The sequence below is a fragment of the Falco naumanni genome, chromosome 7, assembly GCF_017639655.2.
Source record: "Falco naumanni isolate bFalNau1 chromosome 7, bFalNau1.pat, whole genome shotgun sequence".
NCBI classification, from domain to species: Eukaryota; Metazoa; Chordata; class Aves; order Falconiformes; family Falconidae; genus Falco; species Falco naumanni.
In genome coordinates this window covers 42,067,702-42,092,432 of record NC_054060.1, presented here as the reverse complement: position 1 = coordinate 42,092,432, position 24,731 = coordinate 42,067,702, and the positions used below count along the sequence as shown (strand labels likewise).

The 24,731-nt window shown below is 44.1% G+C and overlaps 1 protein-coding gene across 1 annotated transcript in view; it reads left to right on the top strand.

The window, feature by feature from the left end:
* Positions 1-24,731, top strand: part of LOC121091111 (ras and Rab interactor 3-like) — a 179,473-nt gene that overhangs the window by 124,048 nt on the left and 30,694 nt on the right. The window contains exons 18-19 of the mRNA XM_040600344.1: positions 2,272-2,458; positions 6,253-6,367. Coding sequence (XP_040456278.1) covers positions 2,272-2,458; positions 6,253-6,367 — 302 coding nt within the window. The remainder of the gene's footprint in view (positions 1-2,271; positions 2,459-6,252; positions 6,368-24,731) is intronic.

Below are 24,731 nucleotides of genomic sequence, written 5' to 3'. Positions count from 1 at the left end.
TGATTAAAAGCATATGCTGTTGCATCTGAAAGAAATCTCCTCACCTGTGTGACAAGCAAGGCTTTTATCACAAGTGAAGAGAGTGTTTCACTTACTTTCATTTGCTCTTTTAAGCACAGCTTTCTTATTCATACCGTTGTGGCGATGATCTCAAAAATGGATTGATTAAAATCAAGATTCTGTGGACTATACCCTGAATAAGCAACCGGGTTTGCAGAGTAACATGCATTTTCTAAGGAAGCTGTCTCCATAGGGTGGCAAAAGAAAAACCTACTAAAAACAAAATCTTGCTGTTGGTTTTGGGATTTGAAAGGCTATTTTTATGAAAACTTAACTTTTGGGATAAGCATGCTGTGTTAGGTTAGGCCTTTGAAAGCACTCCTTTTTTTAGTAGTTTGTCTGACCTTATTTGAAATGTACTACTTTTAAGATCTGTATCTTTAAAAATAAAAGGGAAAAGAAAAAGACTTGAAATGAGACCAAATTGAAAGTGAGAGTCCTCCTTTTTTCAGCTCTGTTGTCTAAGCAGCAGAACTAGTGCAGAAAAACACATATTTTATGTATGTCCTCCTACATTTTCTTTGCTTTTAAAAGCAATTCATCATATTAATGAGAAGCCCATATCCATGAGTCTATAGCCTTATCTGGTAGAGCTCTTATGACCAGACCTTTCAGCACAACTATTTCCACTGCCCACAGTGCTAAGCACATGTGTAAATACTTTGTTGAATCAGTGCCATAGCTAGGAACCAGCATTTAATACCAGTCTGCCATTAGACTGCAGGGACTAAAAATAAATAGAATTAGTTCTTTGTGTCTCTGATCAGAACAAGAATCTAAAGGAGAGCGTGTCCCAGAGCTTTAATATTCTCAACAGTGTAATTTCAGTATTCTTGTCTTATACAGCTGAGAATAAGCTCATGAATGAGCTGAGACATAAGGTATAACTGGGCACTGTTAACATGGTGCTGCAAGATGGCTCTTCTCTTGTCACTCAGCATCTCCCATGCATCTTTTCGGAACTTCCAATTATGTCTTTAGGGCTGGACAAAATGACAAATGTGGCAGGAAAAAAAAAGGAATCAAGTCTTCATTTTTCTCCCTCCTGAAGGTCCCTCTGTCTTTCTCCACACTTCCTGTGCTCCCTCCCATTCCCCTCCATCGGCACAGAGAAAGGGTTTGCTGTGTCTGTATCCTTGTCTTGTCCTGCAGGACTTGCTGTGTGGTGCTGAACAAGGCTGTTCGTGGGGCTGCACCCTGAATTATTCTCCTGCTGCAGGTCAGCCTTTGGGAATCAGCAAAGATACCTCTTCCATAGTGGATAACTTGCTGCTGAATGCGTCCTAACACCTCCGCCGCCTCTTCCTCCTCCTGTACTCTGTGAGTGCCAACGGAGGTGGAGGATTCCCTCTCTTAATGAACAGCTACCAGTGGCTCCCTGCGTGCAGAGGAGGAGGATCATCCGCCTCTGTAGCCACCAGCACAGACTGGTCAGTGGAGACAGAGAGCACTCGGTGTTATTTTTAAACAGTGAGGTGGCTTAGTCGGCCTTTTTACAGACTACCAAATCTGGGCACAGAGGGTGGGTGCCAAAATGCGAGAGCAGCTGATTGTGCCTCTGGCTGCTGCTGGCAGGCTTCCTCCAAAAGGCTCTGACAGCAGGGTGTGGTACCACACCAGTGGCCATCACAGCTCCTGTGTCATCACGGAAGTGCTTATGGTGGCATGGCCACATGATGAGCTGCAGACCTGGCCCCCGCACACCTCAGGTGGACACTGGCTTGGTGTGTGCTTACTTCTAGCTGCTGGCAAGGTCTGCAACCCCTTTTCTCTGCTGCATCGCTCCCTTTGAAGACACAAAACATTGCTCTGACCCTTAAGCTGGAGGATGGGGTCCAGGGGACAGGCATCCTCTACCCTCTGTGACGCTGGCTGACTCTATGCTTCCCTTACTTCTGTCTCTGGGTACCTGTGCTTAGGCAACATAGATGGGCTGAATTCAACAGACCTCAGCACAAAACGCCCTACAAGCCTGCAGTCTGAAACCCAGGTGTGCATTACTATGAGGCTGTAGTCCTTAGGATATGGTGTATCTCTCGGTCGAGGCCTGGGCACCCAGTTTGCCTCTGTCACAGCAAGGCTATGATGCCCATAGAGGAACTCTGGGTAAGTGCCTCAGTGTGTACTTGTGTGTTTGCTTTTACAGTCCTTACTCCCCCAAGTTTTTTATTTGCAGTTCTGCTTACAAGGGACTCCCTTGCTGTGTTTCAGCCCTATCAGAGATACAAGTGAAGAGGCAAAAGAGACACATCTCCGCCAGGCCACTGCTCTGCGAAACTGTCTCCCACTTCCAGGGATCAGCATCCTTGATAAACTCATCAAGACCTGTCCCATCTGGCTTCAGCTGAACATGAACCAGGAAAGGGCTGGAGCAATACTTGACAAAGAAACAGCAGGGGTAAGTCCAAAGTATTTTAAGTTCAAACAACCACATTTCCTGTCCTTGGTGGAGCTGGTTAGGAGACCAGCACCTTTTTTCATGTGGGATCAAAAATATTTAGCAGACTCTGCTCTCTGTTTCCATTACCATTTGATGCTTTAGCCACTCACGATGGTGCAAGACAGATATAATGGCTTTGGGGAATCCAGAAATCTTGTATCTGGTTTTATTTACTTAGCATGTAGATTTGTGGAGATGCCTTCTCATTCACTACCACAGCCATGGTGTGTTGACTATCCTAATTTGGACAATAATAATAATAATAATAATAAACCCTGAAGAAAAGACCTTCCAATTCTGGGAGCTGCTGGGAGTAATTTTTATTGCAGTAATTGGTATCTGATCCTCATAAGATGAGTGTTAGAAAATGGCAGACTCCTGCAGAGGAAGAGCTTGCTTAAGGGTAACAGCTCTGTAGGAAAGGGAGCTCTCCATCCCCAGAGTCTCAGAGGTGAGGCACATCATGGAGTAGGTGTCCTCGTTGGGTCTGGGGAGGGCAGGTGCAAATGACCTGAGCTGATGGCAGAGTACAAGGGCAGTTCACTTACTCGTGCTCTGAGGAGGTTGGACCTGCCCCTTGGCTGAGTCAGTCTACGCCAGGGCTAAAAATTGGCACAGCCAAGTGACGACCTCCAGTGGGACTCACCTGACCAACCCAGACTGTGCCGCGCACCTCACCCTGGACCAAACTTCTCAAATAAGTCGGGCAAACTATTCTCTTTGTTTTTCTGCACTGACTGTAAAGGGAGACCTGAGTGACTGTCTCTGATACAGCCGTGTATGGCCCTGAGCCTCCTTGGTCATTAGCCACTCCTGCAGGCAGGGCCGTTCCCCACCTCTGAGAGGCTTTGGGGATAAGCCTTGCCTCTGTTCCTCCTGCTCATGCTGGGCTCAAGCACTGTCCTCAGCTGCAGCTTGAAGCAGGCAGGAGAAGAGCTGGTGCATCAGAGATGTCACACAGCAAGGGCCAGCTCTCCTGCCTACTCTGAAACCACCTGAAGCCAAATCAGCACTGTGCCTTTCCCACCACTGGTGAATATGGGAGAAACTGGCTTGCGTACTAGTCGTGACCTGGGCAGTAGAGTTAGGTACAGCTCAGAAAACCCACCTTCTCCTCATCTGGATAGCCATGGTCCAATTTTAGCCTTTGGAGCCATGGCAACCAGTCATGCCAATCAGGAAAACAGAAGTGATTCATTTCCAGGTTTCACTTCTCTCGTTGCTTAAATTTAATTTCAGATGAAACACTTGACTGATGCAATGTGAGATAGTGCTGACTGAGATCCAAGGTTGCAGTAGTCTCTTAAGGTGTGTTAAAGGGACCGTGCTGTCACACAGGTGTTGGGACCTGGGGAAGGGAAGGCTTCTATGGCTTTTTCTTACCTGCAGATACTGTCTGTGGTGCAGGAGGAGGGTCTGCCCTTTAGATATAGGCCTGTTTAGGCATGCATGTGTTTGCCATGTGTTTATTTAGATTTTATCTGCACTGCTGGTGGACCTGATCCCCTAGGGCTCAATTTCTTACGAATGGCAGAGGCCAAGATGACAGAACTGTGCGAGGTTGTGAAGCTGCCCCAAAGCTGCACGTTTAGCATGGAATGCTTCAGAGTGACAGGAGATGCCCTTATGACTCGGACTCATGCCGAGAAAGGCCCTGGCTTCTCGACAAACTTTTTTTTCTTAATTCCTCTATCCAAGAAATTAATGTTTTCTTGATAGTTTTCCACTACTACATTATAGTTGATTAATCATTTTATCAATTCACATTTCTTCTTTCTAATATTAATATCCAGACTCCAGAATTAGCCCAGTTTTTTAATTCGGTTTTTATAAAAATACCTTGACTCTGTCCTGCCAAAGCCTGCTATCAGAGAACAGATAAAGGTGAAGATTACTTTGTCTTTCTGTCTGCAGCTTCAAGGTACAAGCTGAAAATATCCTTGAAAATGAGCTTTAATTAGAAACACATTTAGGAGGCTCACACAATAGAAAAAATATTTTTCTTTTGTATTTGTTTTCTCTTCTTTCTTTTTTCTTTTTCTTTTGTCTTCTGTCTTCTTTGTTTCTTTTTTCTTTCCTCTTTCTTCTTTCCCCTTTCCTCTTCCTTCTTTTTTAATTCCACTGGTCCCATTGGTGGTGGCTACAGTGGTTAAACTGTTTTCACTTAAAGACTTGGGTCTCCTCTCAATGTATATGAATACCTGACGGGAGGGAGTACAGAAGACTGAGCCAGTCCATTCTCAGTGGTATCCAGTGAAAGGATAAGGCGCGGTGGGCATAAATTGAAACACAGGAAATTCTGTTTAAACATTAAGAAAAGCTTTTTTACTGTCAGGATGATCGATCGTTGGAACAGGTTGCCTAAGAAGCTGTGGAGCCTCCATCCTTGCAGATGATAAAAACACTGCAAGACACAATCCTGAGTGACTTGCTGTAGTTGATCCACCTTTGAGTGTGGGGGTTGGACTAGATCAGGGGTCCTCAAACCATGGCCCGTGGGCCAGATACGGCCCCCCAGGGTTCTCAATCCGGCCCCCGGTATTTACAGACCCCCCCCGCCCCCCCCCTCCCCCACCAGGGGTTGGGGGGGGAAACCAAGCAGCCGCAGAGGGCTGCCTGCCACTGCATCCGCGCGCCGGCCCCCTGGTTACAAAGTTTGAGGACCCCTGGACTAGATGATCTCCTGAGTTCTTTTCAACCACATCTGCTCTGTGATTTGGGGACCAGTTGATGCACTTGGCATCAGTGCTGCCATCCAGAGGGATCTTAGACAATCTGGGGGAACAGGGCTGGCAGGAACCTTCTGAAATTTCACAAGAACAAATGCAAAGCCCTGTCCCTGTGAAGGCAGACCCCTGGCAGCAGTCCAGGCTGGCACTCTGCGGGAAGGGCCACGTACGAGTGGCAGGCAGCAAACTAGACACTACTGGGGGGGGGACTGCATAGCAGCCCCCTGGGACCTACAGGGAGGTAATGGAGAAGATGAAGGCAGACTCTGCTCAGCACTGCATGGTGGGAGGACAAGAGGTGACAGACATACATTGAAACCGGAGGGGTTCAGGCTAGGTACAGGGAAACACTTTCTCCCTCTGAGGACAGTAAGTGGTGGGACAGGTTGCCTGGAAAGTCTGTAAGTCTCCACGCTTTGAAGTTCTCCAGACTTGTCTGGACAAAGCCTTGAGCCACTTGGTCTGGCCTCATGGTTTTACCCAGAGGGTGGACAAAAGCCCTTCTGGGGTCCCTGCCAGCCTGAATGATCTTCTGGACCCATGAAAAACTCTGCCATGGGACACTGTGGCCACCAGAGCCTTTGGCCTTATGTTCCGCTTCTGGATACTTGAATCCTTTCCCTCTCAACATAAAAGTGACTCCCGTGGTTTAGACCCAGACAGGGACATTCTAGGGTGAATTGTCTGTGATTTAGGGCACTTATGTGTGGAGCATCACTTGACAAATTCTGAGAGCGGCTTTATACTCTTCAGTTAGTGAAACAGTTTGCCTTAGGCTTAAGTGGAACATCAACGATGCATAGGCATTTTGCTGGTTCCTTTGCAGGTCTGAATTTCACCCAGATGAAATGTCCCTTTATTCATTATTTTTGTTGTGTAAAGTTCAACCAAGTGGAACAAAGCTAAAATAAGGTCATTTAAGGGTGGATTGCACAGATAAAAACTTAATTGCCAATGACCTAAAATAATGTTCAGAAGCTCACATAATGTAGCTAAACTTTTGATTCCTTTCTCCTTTTTCAGATATTCTTGGTTAGGAAAGACAGTAATGTGAACAACATGGTCCTTGCAGTCCGCCTGCCGGTGCAGAACGAGGCTCCCGGTGTGCTGGAGTACAATATTAAAGAAGAAAAATCAAGTAAGTTCTTTACATTTTTTGGTCTTGCTCTGAATATTGTACTGAATCCTCTTGTGATCACCAGTATTTATGTAATCTCACTTGCAATAAGCAGGTTACTCTTGTGACCAGCAGCAGATCTTGCTTTTATGGTGCAGTTCAGTTAATACTTCCTGCAGCTGCTTTACCTCAGCTCCCCTGTGGTTCTGCACCTTCTGTTATCATTTACAGACTTGCAACAGGAAAATAAAGCACCCCCTGAAGAGCAGGCCGGTGCTTTGATCAAGTGAGAGGAGCTGCCTTGCACCAGGTGGAAGTCCTGGGAAAAGTACAAGGCACTGACAGACTAAGCCTTGTTAACTCACTGACGCTGTCTCTAGTTCTGCCACTGAATTTGGGGCCCACCAGGCATCTGACATCTGCTACATTACATTGCCTTTTCATGCACCTCATACAGGCATGCTGAATAACCAGTTACCCCTTTACTGTTTTCAATGCCTTGCTGTTTCTGGGAAGCAGCTAGGTCTTGGGGCTAGTGGTATCAGTGCTGCTCCTGATCGGACAGCCAGGTCTGCTGTGAGCTAGCAAAAATTAACCCAGTTCAGAGTCAGCTATGTCTAATGGAGCCCTCAGTGTAAGTGGATGTGTAAGGCACATGATTTCCACTTTCCAAGAAATATTTGTAAACACACAAATTTTAGGATAGTCATAGAAACACACACTTGAAAGAGCTCATCAAAATAACTTCACGCTATTTATTTATATGAACACATCCAAATCCTCTGTCATTGAGGATTGCCCCAAAGCCAGCTCCCTGGTGTATATGTTTTACTCTCATTAACACACTTGTGTTTCCGCTGATAAATGTTGCAGCTTATTTCTTCCCCCTTGACGTTGCTCAAACGAATGTTTTTCTTCGCATATGTTTCTTTGCATACCTCTGCATCATTAACCGACTTTAAAGCCAGAGGGACAAGTGAATCTCTTAATCTGCTCTAATCTCAAGCACAGACCACAGACTGTCGCAGCACTGCTCCTGCACACAGCGCGGCTGCCTGCCTGCCTGCCTGCTGTATACCCCCTGGAAAGCTTTCTCTCTCATCTGCGCATGTATTCAGAGCTTCTGCAGGACGGCAAGAATAGCAACTTTTTTTTGCCGCAACTTCAGGTGTCCAGACTAAGAATGCAAGGACAAGAGTTAGCTGTGGGGTGGGGAAATTTTTCTCTTTATTTAGTTATTTGAAGTTGACCTAGGACTTAGGTTTCGCATGGTAGGAAACTGGTTTTTCATTATTCAAGTTTTCCTTTGGGTAAGTTAAAAAGTGGAATCCTGCCATCTAAAAATGTCATTTATAGAAATGTTACTTCTTGACTTGTGACCAGTGCTATAAAATCTGATTTCTTTGAGGAGAGGCAAAGTAAAACATAGTACAAAATTTTCACTGTGAGCTAGCCTAGCTAAAAAGACATTTCTGCCATGTTTTTCAAACTTACTTGCTCGCTATTTCTGATTTATCACTAACAACACAAAGGAAGTGTTCAGAGACACAGCTTTCTAGTGGGAACAAAAAATTAAATCAGTTTCCACCACTTTCATAAACGCTGTGAAGCAAGTGGAGGAGGGTAGTAAAAAATTAGCTGTCATTCAAAAAGCAGGAAAACTGCCATGATGTGTGCAGCAATCCCAGTCGCCATGAGGCTGATGCATTCCTATGGTGGATATTCACGTTATTTTTAGCTTGAGTTCTGTCAGTGTTGAACTGTAGAAAGTCTCTCAGTTCTCCATCCCACACCTTTTTGACAGGAACACACTGAGCACAGAAATGGTCATGCTTTTGCTTCCTTTCTCATTTAGGGTAAGTGGCCTGGCCTTTGAGTTGTGAAGAAATTGAATTCCTGTCAGTAAAGCAAAAGGACTATATCTAGTACAAGGGGAGATGGTAAATGTTCTGTGTCTCGGAGTTACCTAATACATTAGCTTTGGTTTATTGTCTCTGCGTTACTCCAACTGCTTTCTAAACTTTTTTAGGAAATAAAATTGTATGTTGTCCAAATGCTTTAACGGGGTTAAGACTAGAATTAGTTTCCTTGCTGAAGTACCCTGGTACGTCTGGATTGCCTTAGCTTAATGAAGTGCCCTTCACTCTTCTCTGGTATTCTGTAAGTGTCAGGGTTGGAAACCTCTGAGTCCCCCGGAAACCTTATCTTGCTGTGGAATGCAAGTCTGTTGAAAGTTAGGTGTTACACTTCCTGAGAGTGTGTAAAGCACACCAGCTGCATAGCTTGAGGACCAGTGTAGACCGGCAGGGTTTTTCCAGACATCTAGTCTTTAACTTCAGAAAGTCCTGCTAAAAGAAGGCTTCAGCTTGCCACTGAGCATGGCAAACAGGGAGGTGAATCCCGATAGCTACCTGCTCTTTGAGTCTGCATGCAGTAGAGCTGGTGTCCTTCCAATGCCCTTCAAAAGGAGGAGCTGTAATTTCCCTGCTATTTGAGAGCCCCCCTTCAGAGCTATACTGGGGACAAGAAGCTTTGGTTGTGCTGGCCTTCTCCTAGTAATTCCTTTCTGAGTTGACACATGAGCAACGATCTGTGTAATATGCCCCACAGAGAGCTGTTTATCTCCTTCTGTGAGAGCTGACTCCTCCTAAAGGTTTTGAAGAAGTGGGAACATGTTCTCCCTGTTACCTCCCTTCAGCTTGTTCAACTTGACAGACTTGGTACATGCAGATGTCAACTGAAAGCTGAATTTGCATTGACATACATAGTTCAGATTTTATGGAGATCCTCCTTTCCAGCTAAAATTCAAGTTGCAACCCATCCCAGCTTACTATTTTGGAGCACCTTGCCAGCTGCCTCTTGTCCTTCTCATCAGTGCAATCTCAGCTTCACAAGTGACACAAAGGATGCGCTATCCTTAGGGGTGACATGATGGCTCTGTGCTATCTCTACTGTGATGTCCATCTCTTACTTTCACCATATGCATCTTTAAACAGGAAGTTTTCCTGCTCAGCTGTTTGTAAAAAGCTGCTTTCATCCTGTCCTACTTTTCAGAGAGTCTCTGAAGCGGTTTTCCCCAGTATCAGAATGATGGTACAGAGGTTGCTGCTCAGCCCCTGATACCCATATATAGCTGGCCATTCAAAGAAGCAGAAAAAAAACCCAGAAGCTTCCTAGCATTGCAGTGCCAAATAATGGTGGATCATTGTTTTTCTTTTCCCCATATCAGGTCTGCTTTGTTGAGGTTTGATGAAATATTTAGGGAAGTATAATTTTCTGACAAGAAGACCGGATTTAATTGTGGGTTTTTTTAAATGGAAATCCCCAAAGAACCCACTAGATCAGAGGTTCAGGAAATTAAACCTCTTCCCATTTTTTCATGGGGAATTTTCACCTGTTCTGTGAAGAAGATCTTGGAATCATATAACGGGAGAATTAAGAGATTGGATTTTAAAATCTTTCTTCTGGTTCTTCATCTTTGGTTGTAATTCCTCCAGAGACAGGAAGGTTGAAGTCTGGTCACAGCAGCAGGTATAGTAGAGACCCAACAGCAGATAGCACGTGGTTCATTAGGAAGATGAGAAACCTGGAAACTTTCAGAGCCTTAGATCTCTGTGGTTTTGCTTCTTGGTCTGAAGGATCCCTTACTTCTTACTCAGAACAGTGGGAATCTCCCAGAACAAAGGCTTGTTACAAGATTTCTTCCATTTTGAGATGCAGTGTTGGGAGGTACCTCTCACACTCTGCTAAAATCTCAACTACTTTGAGCGTTTTCAGTTCTGAAAGTTGTCCCTTACTTCTGCTTCATCTCAAAATGGAACCTTACCCTCACCTACCCCAAAAACTGAGCACCATTTCCTCAGCTGACTTGTACCCTTTGCTCTTCTCGGCGTACCAGTTGTAACCTCAGGTCCCAATTCTCATTGCCCTTTACAGGTATCATTCCACTGGCATCAGTGACATTGCAGCAGTATTAAAAAGAAAAGAATCAGATGTTTAAAATAAATGTGCATGTTTGAAGTAACATATGGTGAGAGCTTGAAAGAAGCATCTGAGTGGGATAGACGACTTGGTGCAGGCAGTGACAGTTGCTTTTAGTTTCATAGAGTTATGAAGACACAGGCCATGAGGGTAAAGTCCTTTAACAGAAGAATGCTCTAGCACCGTATACTGAGTGTAATACTTCCTTTTTTCTGGCAAATCTTCTGAATTACAGCTGAAGATAATGTGATTTCATGAAACACAAGTTGACCATATACATCTCAGGAATCATGCATATATGCTTTGGTGCACAATATGGAGTAATTGTTTTCCAAACTCTTCTGTACCACAAAGAGGATGTGATTCCTTTCCAAATATGCAAAATCATGCTGAACAGCAGAAATGTCTGCAATCGCACAGAATAAAGAACATATTATTTATATTAATTGAAATTTTTATAGAAAAAATTATGGAATTGATTTGTCAAGTAAGCACTGAACTACTCAGGCTCATGTCCTAAGGAATTTGAGGCTGGCCTGATCCTGCCACAGATGTCTGCTCTTGTAATCATGCTCCTGCCTCCATCACTGTGGGTGGCTTTGCTTGCTTGGAGATTTAGATTCGTGAGGCAGTTCACATGAGCCCATGTTGTGGAGTTGTTGTCCTTGTTCCTTATTTAAATTGTATCCATGTGGGACAATCTGCTGCCAGGCTGGTCCAGAAGCATCTCCTCCAATGTGCTGGGCCAAGGCTGAGTTGGACCCCCAAAATCAATGAGTGCACAGCTGATGGAGGGCTTTGTAGCGAAGCCTTGTCTGCAGCGTGGTTATTTTGTTTATTACAGGAAAATTCTGAGATTTAAATTAAAACTCTGCCTGCTTTGACCCTCCTAGCTTCTCTGAGACAAACACTGAATGAGCTGGGGCATAACAGGTCTTGAAATAGCCTTAGCACATTCAAATAGGAAAGCCAAAATAAATTCTCTCCAAGTAATACAAAAATGTCCAGATCACAATTAATACCACCTTTGAAAGATGAGACATGGTGCCATTGGACATGGTAGATTATACTCAATTTCTGGTTTATGGATAGCAGCTGTACTTCAGGTTATATGGTATGGGCTTGTGGTAAGGACCCACAATATACCCTGACAGAAAACATAAAGGCAATTACTGCACTCAAAAACAGTTTAAGAGCAATCACTGAGTATTACTGCAAAGTTGCAAGCCTGGTAGCAAGAAGGATGTTGATAAAGAAATCCAGTGTCCTGCCCTGGTCACCTAATTTGGCCTTTCTTAAAGTTAGACCAAGCTCAGGCAGTGCAGGCTGGAGCCTGATACAAAATGCTTGAGACAGACCGTAGGGATTTAGGAAAAGACCACAACTCAAGTAAAACACCCAGCAGCAGTTTACCTGCCTGGTTAATTCTCTAACTGCTTTTACCAAAGGAGAACTGTTTGCCATGAAAGTTCATGAGGACATGACCATTTTGTACATCCACCATCCACTGAGCTCTGCCCAGCAGGACAGAAAGAAGAGTTACACTAGGTCTAGAGGCAGCAGGAAGGCAGGCCTTGCTAGGGAGTAAAAACAGCAATTTAGATGAGCAAATGTGTTTCTTTGCACATTGGATTTTAGGAAAGATGAAATCAATCGGAAAAGGGAAGACATTATTTAAGGGCTAAGATTTCACAATTTACTTTCTTGCCTTAATAATCCCAAATAGGTGCAGTCTAACACAGTGAAGGCAAGCTTAATTATCAAAGCCAAATTTGTCCATCATTACCACATTACTCCAGCCACCTCTACATTTCCGTTCCTCCTTCCCAAGTACACATGGGAGGAATTTTTTTTTTATTATAGGCTAATGCCATTTGCACAGGATAAAAAGGGCATGTGCAGGCATTCTGACTGTCCTGTAGCAGTAACAGATGGTAATTAAACAACAGTAATCAGACAACAGCATGTTTAAAGAAGGACATTAGAGTAACATGGGGATGGACTTTGTTCATCTTTGCAGGCTTAGCTCTAAACAAAGCCGCTGAAAGCCCTGGTCTTTACAGCCCAGCCAGCCTGAGGTGAGGGCTGTAAGCACGCTTGGCATGATGGCAGAACTCAGATGCAAGGGATACAAATTCCTGCCTGTGTCCCTGCATGGGCTGGTAGGTCCAAGCACTATGTGAAGGCACTCAGCAAGGGAGCACAAGACAGAGAAGAGGAGCTAGGAACCACTCAATAGATGCTCTTTGTTGTATTAGACATCTTCACGTGCTGATAATGGACTTGCCTATTGCACTCTGCTGGCACCCTGGCCACTGTAGCCAGATACGGTCCATTATGGCAGATTTTGCTGTTTTATTTTGTTAACATTTCTTTTAATACATGTTGCTGATGGATTAACAAATTCAGAGACTCAAGTCCCCGTTGCTAACATGGCACAGCATGGTCAGGTGGTATTTTCCCACATGAACTGCACTGAAGTACTGGATGAGTGAGGTCATGGGAAAAAAATGGGAGGATAGCTCAGTTACTGCAGCCTATTCACACTTTAGCTGTTTCAATGAGAGTGGTCAGTTGTGCAGATGAACTTTGTGATATGAATATTTTTGTGGAACTGTTGGCAGCTCTTGCAATAGCTTCCTCTGTTTTGCAAGTCTTTTTGCTAACACTCAGCCTGCTGGAACCAGGGAGTAGAATGAAGATAGACAGAAATTATTTTATTTTTTTTTTCAGAAAGAGAGATAACCGTAAAAATTGCAGAGAAAAACTTAAAGTGTAACCTTAAAATTTCTTAAAGACTCAGAAAACAGAAAATATAGGAAAGCAACCTACAGGAAAACAATCTCCTATTTTTAAAATTAATTTTAATTGTACTTATTTTGGATCCCTTCTGAATCGGTGTCATGGTTTAACCCTGGCCAGCAACTAAGCACCACAGAGGGGCTCGCTCACTCTCCCCCAGTGGGATGGGGGAGAGAATCAGAAGGTAAAAATGAGAAAACTCATGGGCTGAGATAAAGACAGTTTAATAAGTAAAGCAAAAGCCGTGTGTGCAAGCAGAGCATAACAAGGAATTCATTCACCTCTTCCCATCTGCAGGCAGGTGTTCAGCCATCTCCAGGAAAGCAGGGCTCCATCACATATAATGGTTACTTAGGAAGACAAACACCATCACTCCAAACATCCTCTCCTTCCTCCTTCTTTCTAGCTTTATATACTGAGCATGATATTCTATGGTATGGAATATCCCTTTGGCTAGTTCGGGTCAGCTGTCCTGGCTCTGCTCCCTCCTGGCTTCTTGTGCGCCTGCTCGCTGGCAGAGCACGGGAAACTGAAAAGTCCCTGATTTAGACTAAGCACTACCTAGCAACAACTAAAATGTCAGTGTGTTATCAACATTATTCTCATACTAAATCCATACCATAGCAGTATATCACCTACTAAGAAGAAAATTAACTCTATCCCAGCCAAAACCAGGGCAACTGGAATGGTGATGGAAAAGGTGGAAATTTGTGGTACTGACTGAGGTCAGAAAGATGGGATCTTTCACTTCATAGCTAAAGTGAATGAACTGAAGTATGTGCTGCTATTCATGACACTGACTTCTAAGATAAAGGCATTTATTTGGGTAGCACTTGCAGATTTTCATAGGAGGGTTTCAAGACAGGGCTGGATGAAGCCTTGAGCAACTTGGTTTGACCTCATGGCTGACCCTGCTTTGAGCAGAGGTTTGGGCTAGAGACCTCCTGGGGTCCCTGCCAGCCTGAATAATCCCATGAAAGGCAACCAGCCAGTGAGACTGAGTCAGACTGTGGGCAAGCTCAGGGCAGAGAGCAGTTCTTAAAAGTGATGTCTTAGTAGAGCAGTAAAAGCAGTTCTTATTCACTAACACCCAGATTGTGGGAGAAATACTGCTAAGATTTAAAGAGGGATGGTGGTAAAAAATAAATAGAACATAATTATTTCCTGGGTTAGTGTCTCACCTGTGATATCCCCAAAAACCGTAACCTTCCTTTCATTGGTAGATATATTGTGTATGGGGGAAAGGAGGGAATGTGGTCAGTCTATTCAATCAGTGCAGATTTCCAGTTGAAGTAACTCATATGAAGTATCTCAACATGCTTGAAAAGGCCCAGTAATGCCCTATAGAGGCAATTATGTGCCCCTTGGCATATTGCAGAGCTGAGCTTGCTGTAAGCTGAGATAAGACTTCATCATGTGGAGTTAATAGCACTGCAAGGTTCCTGGACTGTCTTTGCACAGGTGCTGAAGGGACTTTTCAGTTGAAATAGGACAGTCCAAGGAGTAAATATACGTTCCTTCCTTCCTTCCAAAGCTGAACCTCTTGAGACAACCTCTGACTTGTCAGAGTGCAGGCAGAAGGGCCCATCAGAGAGTACATTTGGCTACTTCTGTTATCACTGTAATGGTACCATCGTTCTTTTTCAATGGTCACTTTAACCAAAACAGTTGGCCTCCCTAAATGAAAACCCTGCAGCTTTCAGCACCAGAGAAAAGAATTCTTAATACTGTAAACTAAGGCATGAAAAGCAGGGCAGGACTATTTATAGCTCTGATTTCCTCTGAATAGATGAGAGACTAAACCTGACATTACAGAGTGAAAAGATCAAGGTGTTTGGTTGGGGTTTTTTAATACCCTTTGCCACTGTTCAGCGATAAGCAGAGAAAGAGAGGACTGCCTTGGCAACCATCTCATGAACTGCCCTGAAGAATTGTCTACCAGCTAGGAAGCTCATTAAGCATCTTCAGCTTCAGGTTTACTGTATAATATTATTTTACTGAAAAAAAATTATATGTAAGGCAAAAATATCAATAGTTCCAGTAAGTAGCAGTTGGACTACTGAAGCCTCATAAGCACAAGTAAAGTAGATGGAAAAGGGTGTGGGCACTGTCCCTAGTAGAGGCAGGAGCCAGGCTGTAGGTGAGTTCAGGCTGTAACTTTGTGCTGATACCGCTGTCATGAGAAGTGCTCTCACCATCTCTCATCTGCCATCCGTGTGTGTCCATGCACCCATGTCCTTCTGGTCCCTGTGTTCCTCTCCCTCATGAAGATTATGGCTGGGAAGCAGTGAATAGCTTGGATACGGGGGTGTGAAAGCAGGTTGGTATGGTAGGGCAGTGCTTCCTTAGAGGTGCTACCGTGTGCTGGGTTATTTGAAATAAAGCCTGGAAAGGAGAAGAAAGTGACGTGGGGGTCAAGGGACAGCTGGTGACTTTGCGAAGGGTGGGTGGCAAACTGGGAGACAGAGGTCTGGGAACAGAGCAAAGGGGGGCTGTAGGCAGCCAAGGATGGGGTCACATCCTGTAGTGCTGAATGACTGTGTGAGCCTCTGAGATGCTCTGGGGGAAGCCAAAAAGGAGTCTGCCCACAGAGGCAGGAGCCCAGGACTGCCTTGTGGTGCAAGGAGAGGAGGCTGCAGGCAGGGGGCAAGCACTGTTAGGATGGGAAGGAGGTCAGTGCAAAACTGTGGCCAAAATGTCCCATAGCAGCGAACCTCCTCATGGCAGAGCATCACTGGTGACGTGCTGAGGAGCTGCCCCTTCCCCTCCCTGCCAAGATGATTTCAGCTGAATTTTCCCGAAGAAGTCAGTGTCATTGCACCCATTTTATAGCCTGAGAGCTGAGGCACAGGTTGCTGAAGGGACTCAGCCAGCTGCACACCACCAGCCCTGAAGAAGCCCAACCAGCACTGTATTTACTGGGCTGCAGAGAGGCCCTTTGCCTGCCCAGCACTTTGTTCAGCACTGAGGTACCAACACTACTATTCAGACTTTTTTGGTATTCTTTCTGTGTACCCTGACAGGCAAGTCCACTGCCGTACTGTAAGGGAAGCCAATTTTACTGATTTACTTCAGAGGCATATTTTCCTTTATTGTTGCATGATGGAGTGTGTGAGGCAAAGTAAGAAACCGTTCTCAGCTCTGGGCCTGACTACCCTGAAAAAAGCAGAAATGTGCTGGAAAGAATAACAAGAGTTATCAAAGCCCTTGGGAGAGAAGATTCCTCTTCCATTCTCTCGCTAAAAATGGCTAATTCCATCTCAATTAAGCAAATCATACATTTCAGCAGCAGAACATGTCCAGGACTACTTTTTTCAAGTATTAGCCAGTCAATGAATAAAAGTTTGTGTATTTTTAGCAGAAGGGGCTGGAAAAGCTGAATATGTAGTTACCCTTGAGGTTCAAATTTTAAGCAGTTCAATTGCATATAAGGAGGCCTCTGGGCATGCAGGCTAGTGTCCTATATTCCCATAGTAAATAACTCCTGTTCAATGTGTTAGACGCCTTGCTATTAAGGAGGGTAGACTGACAAATGTTATCTTTTCATGTGGTTCCTGTTGCTGCTGATGGTGTCTGTACAACAGCTCTGAAGTTGTAGAGCTACCCTAGTTATCTTCAGATTAGCCTCACTCAGACACAGATAACAATCTACCTGCAGCACCGAGGGCTCAGCACAAGCTAATTTCCCTTGTTTATGCAAGTTTCTCATTAGCAAGAAAAATCTACTGTCACCTATGAAGCTTCTCAGCATGAAAAACCTACCATCAAGCAAGTCCACTCCATGGCATGAGATAACTGGGCAGCTCTGCCCCAGCCCTCCCACCAGCTCAAAGACTGCTTTTTTTTTTGTTGCTTTCTGCTGGATCTCATCCGCTTCCACCAGCAGTGCAAGGCCAAAGGCCACCTCTGCGTGGGCTGTTACAAGGACACAGGAGATATTATCATTGTCTGGTCTACTGCCTGCGGTTTGATTGGAGATAAAGGCTGAAAGATTTCGAATCCCCTAAGAATGTCTAACCTAGACACCTTCCCAAGGTCAGTCTGCCTGCCAAGGATGAAATTTCTGTTACCCCCATCATTATTAACCCTGAAAACTGTGTGTCAAGGAGTTCCCACGCAGGAGACTACACTGAAGTAGGAGCCCAGAGTCTTGGTTTGGCAAGAACAGCGACCGAGGGCTTGGGGTGTATTGTAAAACACCATATGAGGACACATTTTATAACCTGTTGTGCAAGTTCATAATTTCTCTTCTAAATGCAGATGTGCACAAGGAAAGCAGAAAGTCTCATTTGAGCTATTCCACATCACTTTGATGCACTGCTTATTTTAGAACATAAAGCACTTCTAAAATGTAAGACACTTGTGCAGCTGCTTTTTTCAAGATGTAACAGTGCCAGGCTTCTGTGTGGTTTACAAGATGTTTTGGAAACATTCTGGTTGCTTATAGTGTGTGGGTTTTTTTCTTTTTTTTTTTTAAACTCTCATCTTCAAGAGTTACCTCCCCTCTCTCCGGGCAACCATTTTCATTTTTACTTTAGGCTTTAAACCAATAGGATTGTAGGGAAAGCCTCTTGGAAAGAAGGCCTCAGGGTCTTGTTAGCTTTTTTAACCCTCCCTTTGGGGCTTTTTTGCCTTATTTTTCACTCCCAAGAGGCATAATGCAAAATCTGTGTGTAATCAGAGCTAGAGACTATGCGTGCTGTTCTAGGATAATATTGTCTTACCCTGCTCTGCTTAGTACCTTCAACGTAACCCAAAAAGCTTACTGGTTTTAAGACAGCTACTCTACATCAGTACCCATAATACCAATGCCCTTGTCTTAGTGGCTAAACTGCAACAACTTATAATTTTTGTCCTTGGACAGTGTTTGCTATCTGAAGATCTTAAAGAGCTTAATAAACAAGAGTTTAGACTTGTAAATGAGGTAAATAAGATACTGCTAAAAGTAAAATGAGGGCAGTAAGGACCTCATATGTTGACCTTTGAGTAGGACTCTTGAAGGCAGTGAGAGTATGTCCTGGTTTCACAATCTGTCCCGCTCAAAAGAATGGGAATCAGAAGGTCTTCTTCAGTGAGGTTGGCAACTATGTGGGATCACAGCTCTTGGAAGCAGAAATATCATTTTTTCCTTTTATTGTCCACCCTATTGACCTCTGCCAGAGGGTTAGCCCCTTTCATAACTCACTTTCGTAAAGTTGTTCTGGAAGTCTCTGATGCTGAAGTCTCTCATGCATGTGGGTACTGGATGGCTTCCCTTAAAATGCTCAGAAATCATACTTTTTTCTGTATGATTAACCTCAACTTCATCTCAGAGCCAGAGAAATAAACTTTTCTCCAAATTAAATGGAAAAAAATGGTTTGATAACATATATATTTCACATAAGGATTGATTCTCAGGGTTATCTGTGCAACCTGGAAATTGTTGCTAAGATCTAAACCTCCAGAATTTCAAATCACAGCATTGTTTTCCTGTTACATGAGGCACAGGGGAGACTCTAATATCTGAAAACTTCATTTACTTCACAAAGTTTTACCAGATAAATTTGCCTTCTGAGAGCAACTTGCAAGTACCTATATTCAGTTTGTCTTGTCAGCCATAGCCCTGAGCCCTGACAGTTTGAATCACCATGCTGGGCATGTAATGCCATTGTAATGTACAGGTGGATGCTGAATTACCTGGGAAAATGTGACTTCTCCAGCAATGATCCCCCAGTGTTCAGCTGCTTACAGCAGGGACCGTGCCAGTCAAATGTGTCATCCTGCTCCCCTTGGTGTACTTGGGAGCTCTCTCAACATGGGAGTTCTCAACATTTGAGAAAGGCCATGTTTTCCCCCTCATCCCTTCTGTGTGAGAGCAAGAAAACAGACCCTGTGTGGCTACATCTAAAGCTCCAGCTAAACTTCACATTGCCATCTGGTCCTGGGAAGAAGTCCTGGATCTCCCCAGCCTCTGACTGAAGAAACAGTGGAAACCAAGTATGGAATTTCCACAGACAGGTGGTTATTTGAGCACTGAAAAAGGAGATGCAGAGTGAGAATCTGACAAGGCAGGCAACTGCTTTGAAACCAAACAGCCATTCACCAAGCTGAGCTCTGCTCTTAACCCCTGAAATAGCTGGCAGTGCTCTTGGGCCTGCCAGGACTGTTCACATGGATACCTGTAAGGATAGCACTGAGGAGCTGTGACACTTTTCTTTTAGCTGGGTTAGCTGTGCTTGAAAGCACCCTTGAGAGCCACCCTCTCAACCCCTGCTGAAACATGAATTGCAATAAGGAAGAAACAGAACAGCGAGATGACTGTAACACATTCCGGCTCAAGCATCCTGCAGCAGAGGCAACGAGACCAGGCAGCAGCAGGATTTTATGCTGGACTAAAGGCACACAATTTAAGTGGACACCAAGATGCTGCCCATCTGCTTGGATGAATGTGGATGAGCCAAAACACAGTGGAGTGCCCAAGACCCCTGTGGCTGTTAGATGTGAAGATGTTCGGGTTTTTTAGCACCAGGATATGCACATGGTGCTCAGGCAAACAGTCAGCTCTACTGAGCATCCTCTCCAGTCAACCCTAGCCTGAGAAGAGTGCAAAAGCCTGTGTTTTGCATCTTCTTTAATGGTGTTAATTTCATTTTGCACATTATAATTATATTTTGTGAAAAACAGAGTTTAAAAATAGATTTCTCTTACACTTTTGAACCAATCTCATTAACACTTTATCACTTTCATAATTCATTAGCTTCAATTTCCCAGGAACTGCCACCAGCAGTGGGTTTTGTCATCATGGCCAGAAATATTAAACTCTGTAGGAAACCATAAAATTGAAATCCTATGAGAAAGCATGAGCTGCATACACGACAGAAGACTCTGGCAGAAGTCCAAACCAGGGAAGTTTCTGCCCTTCCTTGATGAGGGGAAAAAACAGAAACAACTGAGTTTCATGAAAGAATCACTCAGAAAGACAAGAAAGAGAAAATGGACCAGGGTTGCCCAAGACAGTCTAGAGCTGTGCAAATGTAGAAGGAAACTACAGCTTAGACTTCAGTTAAAAAAAGCAGAGGCATCAGATTACAGAAGAAATGAAAAAGCCTTGAGAAAACAGGTAAAACAGTGACAGTGTTTACAAGAACACAACACTTGAAAGCCATACAGTACCATTCAGAAGATCATAAAAAAAATAATACAAGAAACAATGTTAGGGACAGATACTAGGAACTTTCAAAAACAGAGCTGTTGCAGAAGGACACCATAAATACCTTAAGGACTTCCTCCAATGTACTCAAAATTTCTCTCCAACTAGCTGAAGGTCTTTTTCTTAATACCACCACCAGCCTAGTGCATGAATAAGGGCCTGAAGGAGATTTGCATGCACTCGGGAACTGAAACAATAACCTAAAAGGTATTACGCCATGCTCTCATGTATCTCTGTAAAGTGTGTCAGGTACAATGAATGTAGTGTGTCACGACAAATGCAACAGCCTGGGGCTACAGTAGTCACTGCAGTCCTCTATTACAATACCCAGGGACAGGAATATGCTAACCTGATCCGTGCAACAGCTAAGGAACAGCAGCATCTGGAAGCAGAAAGTCAGTAACCTCTGTCTTGGAGGCATCCCATCTTCATAGTGAGTAAAGGGCTGAGGGCAGCAGAACAGCAGCAAAGCCGCTGCTCACTGCAAAGGCCAGTGCAAGCAAGGTCATGGCAACTGTGTTATCAAGCCAGAGATTTATATCAAAGGAGGGATACACCAGTGAGAAGTCTAGTTAGGAGACTGTGGAGTTACAATCTTAAATCTTAAAATAGAGATAGACAAGTGGAATCACTCCCATGATGACAAATGTCACAGTTCCCAGAATCTGGAAAGATAAGAGCCTGTCCAAGCAGTACTTCTGAGTTCTCACAACTATCAACAAAGCTGCTGCAGAATAAGGAATTCATATCTTTGAATTCAGATGTCTCTGCAGGATTATACAGATATCAAAAACAGTGAATAGGACTAAGAGCACTAGTAGAGAAGAACAAGCTGATGTAATTGGGTCCCATGAGCCTATGTAAGCAGTAAGAAGATGGGAATCAGGGTGGTTTGTCCATGTGACCAGAACAACAGGACTAGCAAACACAGTTCTGTGGGGAAAAATCAAGAGGAAAGGAAAGCAGAATGTTCACGGACAGTGTGACTCAAAAGCATCAGCATCTGCATGGAGAAATGATAGGGACATCTAAAAAGTAAAGGAAACATGAAGCCAGTTCCCATTAGTGCCTAAAGATGACACTCTTCAGATCATGTTGGTATAGTAAAGATGAGACAATCGTAAGTATTTATTGCAGTTCATAACCTGGCCGTGTCCTGTTCACTTACTGAGTTGCACAAGGAGACAAAACAGAGTATGGTCAACAGTGAACTACTAATTCATATTAGTAATGCTTCCATCACCCATAGAAAAAAATTCTGTTAATTCTGATATCTTTGTTTCAGACTGCTCAGAATTGCCCGTTGATCTAATCACTTCCCCTTTTATTTCCTGAAGGTGACTTTTTTTCTGTGGGCCTCTAAATATCAGGTAAAAAACAATATGCCGTGGCAGTATGTTTGGCCCACAGAACCCAGCCTATTTTTTCTGTTGCTTTTGATCATATTCTTGACATCCTGCCACTGTTCTGGTGAGACACAGAGATTTCCTTGCTCTTCAGGTACTCTGAGTGTAGTTTTATGGGCTCAAGAAAGGTGAATTTTGTCTCTGCATTTTTCAGCAGGATTACAGCAGTCTGGCAGAAAAGTGTCTGCTTTTAGATTTTGCCAGAGTCATGAGTTCCTATAAATGGCAACATCATGATCCCTCCCTGAGTAGCAGTGCTTATGTCAGTGAAATGTCCCCAGCTACCCACAACACATCCATAGCCAGAAAAAAGCACCTCTTCCAGACTGTCTTCTCAGAGCAGGGTGCCTTGAGGGCAGTAGTGGCACTGGGGGAGGTATATGTTGTCCCCAACAGTCAGCAGAGTCCTTTTAGCTGTACAAACTTGCTATTTTCTGCATCTTTCCAAGAATCAGAAACGTGCAGCAGGACCCAGCTAATGGTTTCCACAAGTGAATGACAACCATTCCCACAAGAGATGCTCCCATACCAAACCCATCATCTGCCACCAAACAGCAAAGCGGTCAGGAAGCTCTACTTACCGGCGATGCCTGCTGGCAGTTAGCAGGTGTCTAGATAAAAATAGGTCAAGGAAAAAGTGTTATGGTTTCTCCCAAGGAAAACCTTTCCCACAGCAGATTGTAAGGCTTTCCCTATGGGTGCTATGCTGGGAGCGGGTCCAAGTGGCCATGGTAGTCCTGCACAGGCTGCTTGACACTCTCATTGTTCAGAATAAATTTTGGGCAGAGTATTGGCCTTGGTGGTGCTAGTACTTTAAGTAATGATCCATCTAAAGCAGTGTTTTTCTATTACTTGTTTGCAGGCCACCCAAAATGTCCCAGCAGAGCTGTGGGTCTCTGTGTGAGGAATTCCAGCCTGCTGACAAATACACTTGATTTTGTTACCTTCTATGACCTCTCAGAGCAGACTGAGAACATTGCAGTTTCTATATACACCCTACTGAAAACTCCTGTCCTTAAGCTCCAGTACCTAAACTGCTTTACCTATATAGTTTCTGGGGATTTGTGGTGTTTTATGCTATTTAACTATATATGGGAGGAGATGTAGCTGTACAGTGACAAGGCGCTTCTGTGTGGATACTCCTGACACTGAGGGGCTTAGACTAATATTCTTTTGTTCATTCCCAATTCATTCAAAATTCAAGCTCCCAAATGGCAGAGCTTCCTGGCACAGAAACAATCATTAGTCCCAATCCAAGTGATCTGCTCATGTATGTAAACATGTACAGGTGCAGCTGCTCTCTAACCTTCACCTGCAGCTAGGATGCCAAAGTGAACATGTGGTTCTTAACAGAAAAAAAGCCCTTAAAACCGTCGTCCGCACAAAGGGCTTTATTTAATTGCTGGAGATTCGAGTGAGTTCAGACTCTTGGGTTTTGGTTCATTCTCTGGAACAGCACTGGATTTTGTCTTTATTTTTGTTTCCTGTGTCAGAGCTTCGAAGCAGATGAATTTCAAACTATAGAAATTGTTCGTGGTAGATGATTAATGAAAATTCCTGACTGAAACATGATTCTTATTATGGAGGAAGAAAAATCTTGCCAAACATTTATTTTTCCAGTTGTGAGAGAAAAGTAAGGGAAGAGATTTTTTTGCTTGAAGTACATGTTAAATTCCACATTGCAGTCTGGTATCAGTGCACACACTAAGGTTGATCTGTTCATGCTGATCCAACACCAATTGATGTTAGGAACGACTTCTGAGAATTACACAGCCTTTGCCTCTTTAAAAAATACCCACATCGGTATATTCAGCCCAAAATAGCGACCTGCCAGGCCTAGGGTAGGACAAAGGGAGAAGTAAAAGGAGGAAATACCTTGTTTGGGGAATGAACTGTGAAGCTGAACAAGAGACAAGCTCGAGCCTTTCCTTCCAGTGGGATTCTCTGCTGGCTGGACAACAAGAGCCAGCGCAGAGAGCCAAGGGAGAGGAGAGCCAGGCGGATGTCTCCTTCCCACAGGTACTGGAGGCCCTGCTTTATGGGAACGAACAAGCAGGCAGGCCGGGCAAGGAGCTGGACATGTTTCACAGGGCTGTGAATCATGGCAGACTGAGGAAGCTGAATCATGATAGCTGAGCTTCATGTCCACAGCTCTGAACTGTGGTCTAGAAAACAGAGTGAAGGAAGATGCAGAGCAGTTACAGGCACTGCTGTGTGGGTGTGAGCTGGTGCTGCTCCCCAAGGACTCCCAGTGTGCTCCTGTGGCAGGAATGGTGCAGTTCTGGGGCTCCAGTTCTCTAGCACCAGTAAGTGCGCATTTTTGAGAATCCACAGCAGATTTCCTTAAACTTGTCAATTTCTGTTTGTGATGGTGTGTTGTGTATATATGGGCACAGACAATTCATGAGACTGTAAAGCTGAAGCAAAGATGGACAATTCTGCAGATCCATCTCTTTCTCTCTTTCTTGAGTTATTGGTCAATGCAAAATTTTCTCCACCATCTGGTGAATTTTTTCTAGCTTAGCAGCCAAAAGCTCTATAATGTGTGAGATTTGGGCTACACAATGCCATAGCGTGGAGTCATCTTGAAGAGCTGTAATGTAGTGTAGATTGCATTTTGCCACTTAAAGGAAAGTGCTGTTGCTGTAAAACACAATGGGAGGGTGAAGACAGGGGAGATACAAATCGGCTGTGCTCATACTGCCTGCGTGACCCAGGTCAGAGCCCACACATGTAGCAATGAACCAGTAATTTCTATTTTTTTTTTTTCTTCAAAGCACTTTGTCCATCCAGACCAAACCAGATTCCAGCATGGAGAGTCACAAGGTCAGCCCCGTATGTATTGCGGATATGCACATCCTTAGAGACAGATGGACTTGTAATAAACCCTTTGGAGGTGACCCAGGGTTTTTTCTTCCCATTGTTGCTATTACTGTCACAATACTCTAATATCTTGAGCTAGTCATTCCAAAAGCCAGGCTGAGACATTTCTTCTCTAGTGTTTCCC